General features: G+C 49.6%; 1 protein-coding gene across 1 annotated transcript in view; it reads left to right on the top strand.

Moving 5' to 3' along the window:
- Positions 1–792, top strand: part of FOXB2 (forkhead box B2) — a 1345-nt gene extending 553 nt beyond the window's left edge. The window contains exon 2 of the mRNA XM_012721247.1: positions 7–792. Coding sequence (XP_012576701.1) covers positions 7–792 — 786 coding nt within the window. The remainder of the gene's footprint in view (positions 1–6) is intronic.
- Positions 793–4893: the final 4101 nt, after the last annotated feature.

The raw sequence follows: 4893 nt of genomic DNA, 5'->3' as shown, positions 1-4893 counted from the left end.
CCCCCGCCCCCGCCGCACATGGTGCATTATTTCCACCAGCAGCCGCCTCCCGCTCCGCAGCCTCCGCCGCACCTCCCGTCGCAACCGCCGCAGCAACCGCCGCAGCAATCGCAGCCTCAGCAGCCGTCTCACCCTGGAAAGATGCAGGAGGCTGCGGCTGTGGCGGCTGCTGCGGCGGCCGCGGCGGCCGCGGCGGTGGGCAGTGTGGGACGCCTGTCGCAGTTTCCGCCCTACGGACTGGGCTCCGCCGCCGCGGCGGCCGCCGCCGCCGCGGCGTCCACGTCGGGCTTCAAGCACCCATTTGCCATCGAGAACATCATCGGCCGGGACTACAAGGGCGTGCTGCAGGCGAGCGGGCTGCCCTTGGCGTCGGTCATGCACCACCTGGGTTACCCAGTACCCGGCCAACTCGGCAACGTCGTCAGCTCAGTGTGGCCTCACGTCGGCGTCATGGATTCGGTGGCAGCGGCCGCAGCAGCCGCCGCGGCCGCAGGGGTCCCTGTAGGTCCGGATTATGGGGCCTTCGGAGTGCCAGTCAAGGCCCTGTGCCACTCGGCAAGCCAGAGCCTGCCTGCCGTGCCTGTGCCCATCAAGCCGACTCCCGCGCTGCCTCCAGTGGCCACGTTGCCGCCGACGCTCACTGTCCCCCCAGCCACACAGCAACCGCCTGCACAGTCCACCGTGTGCCCGGCGGCCGCGGCCTCTCCTGCCACTTCCCTGTTAGAGCCCCCGGCTCCCAGTGCGACCGAGAGCAAGGGCGGTTCTCTGCACTCGGTGCTTGTGCACTCTTAGGGGACCCAGCGACCTGGGGGAGACCAACACGCGTTGCAACACCTAGTACCGGACGGCGCTAGAGGAAGAGGGCGCCCTTATCAGGCTGGGAGGAGTGGCGAGCCTTCGCGAGAAAGGAAGGTACTTAAGCAAACCTGAAAGTGGAATCTGCAGAGGTCTGAATAAATATAACACTTGGTGTCTGTGTTTATACTATGTTGTACAATCAGATTAATGAAAGCCAATTTTCAGGTAAGATTTTATTGTGATTAATGTTTTAAATGAAAAGTTATGGGGAGGGAGCAAAGGAGTTTAGGTGCTTAATTCGCTGGCAAATTGGAAGTGGATTTCGACCTTTATTCCTGGGAGCAGAAACGATGGAATGAAACCCTCCTGAGGGAGAAATCCAAGAGAGAGACGCTGAAGCAGACATCAGGCACCAAGTTTCTCACCCAGGGCAGTCTCCTCTCCTGAATATACAAGCCCAAACTGCTATTCACTAAGAAAATCTCGTTTTACTTAAGGAAAAAAGAGAGCATTTGAAACCGTTATTTTCCTTATCAGTTAAATGGGTGAAGACAGAGAATCATGAATAAAGTCGCTTGGGGGGGGGGAGTGGGAACCCCACGAAAGATCTTGGGAAACAATTACGTTTCTTGGCTCTGACCCCCGGGGTCGAGAAGTATAGAAGGAACAGCTAAATCAATTAGTTTGCACAAAAGAGAATGGCAGCGGCTTAAAAAAAAAAAAAAAAGCAAAATCCTAGATTCCAAAAGTAGGGTTGGAAAAGCAACCAAAGCGACAATAAAAAGGCGACTTTCTACCTGCAACTTGTTTGCCCATCAATCGGATGAGACCGTTAAGGAGCCCCCAAATAATGTGAATTCCCACGATCCGTTACATTTGGAATTTTAAAGAAAAAAAATCACTTGCTTCACGGGCTTCCGTTCCCATAAATCATAAATGCAAGAAAATTCTGCCATATCATCCCGCTATGTTGGGCTTAACTCTTCCAGGGGAGTTTGAAGGCGGCTCCCTTCCAGCCTCTTCAGACTAATGAGAGAGGGTGACTGCATCTACTGTGCACTCTGCGACCGATTTGGTATTCCGTGTGCTGCTTGGGTGCGAACATATTTCAGGGTAATTCTTCAGTTTCAGTTCGTGAGTGAAAAAGAACCCTACTAAGTCGCTGTTGTCCCATTCCCTAATTGAGCCCCAGGAATAGCACTTTACTCCCAACAAATTTTCAGAAACGAAGGGGGGTTTGGTAGGAAGGAGGCAGTTGTTCTTTGCCTCCAAGTCACTTCTGGCTTTTGTACGCACCGCGTTCGGGTTGTGACTTTGTGACAAGTTCATGTCTGCCAGTGTTATTCGCGGTGTTCTCCATTAAAGCTTCTCTCTGGATATGTCATTGCCAGTGTGAAGGTGTATCGCTTCTCAAGAGACCAGACCTCGGTTCGCGTGCCCACTGAATGGTCAAGGAACTGCCCTTTCCCTTTACCTCTCCCCTTTCCCTTCATTTCTTCACTTCAAAAGTGTGCATTCTTAGGCGAGATGCCAGCGGGCACAGCATCTCTCCAATGCACCTTTAATCCGTTAGAGCGATTACCTCCTTGTCTACCTATTCTTTGCATTGCTCATTTTCTGAGTTTTAGTCCCCTCAATCCTAGCGACTGCATTAGAAAAGAAAAAAAAAAAAGAAAAAGAACCCAACCGCAATTGCGATTTTTTTTGTTCCTACCTAACTTTCATAGCAATATTCCATAACCCAATAACCCAACACTCTTTTCTCCTTTCTGAGGACCTCCAGGGCAGACTATGATAGGGGATTCGGAGCCCCTGGTATGTGCCCTGTTGCGCCCTCTTAAGTCTATGCGGAGGGAAGTTGGGCGCCTGCGGCTGTCCAGAAGAAAAGAGTGCGGTTAGGGCTCCGCGGCTTAAGCGACCTGTTGGACACTGGTGAGGGGCAGCGTCCTCCAAGAGGAGGTTCTCTGGGGAGGCAGCCGCTTGGGTCCCCAAGCCGAGCGCTAGGCGGCTGAGATCGCACAGCCCCGCAGTCGGAGACTCCCAGGGAGAAACTTCGTGATGCAACAGCTGTGGGGCTGCAGGAGTTGCTTACAAGGAGTCGCGGGTTTGGTGCGGGGGACCCTGCTGGGCTACTGATGCCAGGGCCTGGCCTCCACTCACTGCCCTCCACCAGCGCTCCATCCTCCACCGGTGGGGTCCAGCCCAAGCCTCTTCTACCCTTTCATCAGAAGAAAATAAAGAGTTAACAAGATACCTGCGCACAATAATGACACTGGGGGAATTTTGGGTTACATTTTAAAATAGTGTTTCCATTCCTCCTTATTTTCACCTCCTACCACAGTGGGCCCCTTAGTTTTCTCCTTGCCTGGGAGAAGTTTCTCAGTTAAGGTTGTTGCCTCTTTGAAGGCTCAGGCAATTTGGAGGGTAATACCGCATTCTTTCAGCTTGCAAGTCTGCAAAGACTTCCTACACTCTATCTAGCCTGAGTCTGTAGATAGAGAAAAGGGAAGATTTGGAAATGGGAGTCACAGGAGGAGACAAGGCTGGAAGTCTAGCTTCTAAGTCCTTCTCTGGGTGATATGGTACCTGGAAGCCTGCAACACAGACCTCTAGATTAGGTGTGGCAAATCTCATGGATTTCAGAACTATCTTTAAAAAAGTAACCCATTTTCCTTCTCCATGTGCTTGAAAGGGTCAGTATGCTTTTAAGCTATACTCAGAATTCTACTTTCTGGAGATAGAAGCAAGCCTAATTGTGGCGTTTGACACCTGACACCCTAAAGGGCCTAAGTGACAGACCCTCACTAGAAGAGGATGTGGCAAAAAAAAAAAAATCTTTTTCTCTCCCCCTCCCAACTCTCCTGGTACCAAATTCCATCCCACTCCTCACCTCCCACCTGAGTGGAACCACTTCAGTCTCAGTGGGGGAAATATTGTTGCTTAGTTTTGTCTGCACTGTTGGGGAAAGAGAGAAAGGAGAAGGAAAGCCAAATAAGAGATGATTCTACCCAACTTTTCATCCAAGAGACCCTGGTATCCAAAGGAAGGAATGCATAATGTTGAGACAGGAGAATATTGAAATTTCTACAAATAAGCAAAGAGGAAAGGGAGCTTTTTGCCAAAATTCTGACCTCAAGGGAGGTCAGAGCCCTGAAAGCAGCACTGAAAAATCCCCTTCACTAAGATGGGATCTATCTCCCATAACTGTAATATGAGGGCTTCATGTTAGCAAGCAATCACCACAAACTTCTAGACTAAGAGCCTGACAGAATTAGTCTTGGCCCATGTCTGAAACTGAACCAGGTCTAGACTCACTAGAATAAGGTCTTTGCCTCCTGCCCAACTCTTCTCAAAGACAGGCGTCACATCCTGTACTCACTTTAGACAGGGTCAGGCCACTTAAATGTTATTGCTCTGGTTGTAATTAGGGTATATAGACAACTAGTAAAACTAATAAGAATAATAAATTGATGGAAGATTTTGGTAACCCTCCCAAGGGAGTATGTTACTTTGTTTGATCTCACAGGCTTTCTCCAGCTATATTTTAGGGGTAGAGGGAAAGTAAGTTCTGGACAAAAGGGAGATGGAAGTAGAAGTAACTTTTAGTTTATTAACATCTCAGTTCATAAATTTAATAAAAATGCTCCTTATTAAATACTATTGACAAAAATCATGCAATTATGCTCCTGTTTTCCAGGATGATGGCAAAGGTTATAGCTGTTAAGTCTGTAGACACTTAACTGAATGCACAAAACCTCAAAAAAGGTGAGGAACTATGAGGAGGAGAGAAAAGTTTTACTGTAGATGTCCTTAAAATAAAGACAGATGGAAAACCACTTGGAATTCATCTATGTAACTGTTTCCTTGAGAAGTTGAGATAGGGAAGGGAAGACAGCACCATTTTACCAGTGGCCCTAGAACAGGCCCCCCCTCCCCCGCAAAGGCCGGCATTGGCACAGTGGGCACCTGGCACATAGGAACGCCTGTCAGTCATGCTGGTTTGTGGTCAATTAGCTGCTTAAATAGACTGGCATGAGTCCAAACAGAAAGGCGGGCTTATGCATCATAGGAATCAGAGCCAGTTAGTTAGCTGGA

This window comes from Condylura cristata, unplaced genomic scaffold, assembly GCF_000260355.1.
Source record: "Condylura cristata isolate star-nosed mole 26May11 unplaced genomic scaffold, ConCri1.0 scaffold00006, whole genome shotgun sequence".
NCBI lineage: Eukaryota > Metazoa > Chordata > Mammalia > Eulipotyphla > Talpidae > Condylura > Condylura cristata.
The sequence above is the reverse complement of the archived record's forward strand: the minus strand, read 5'-3'. Positions and strand labels throughout refer to the sequence as shown.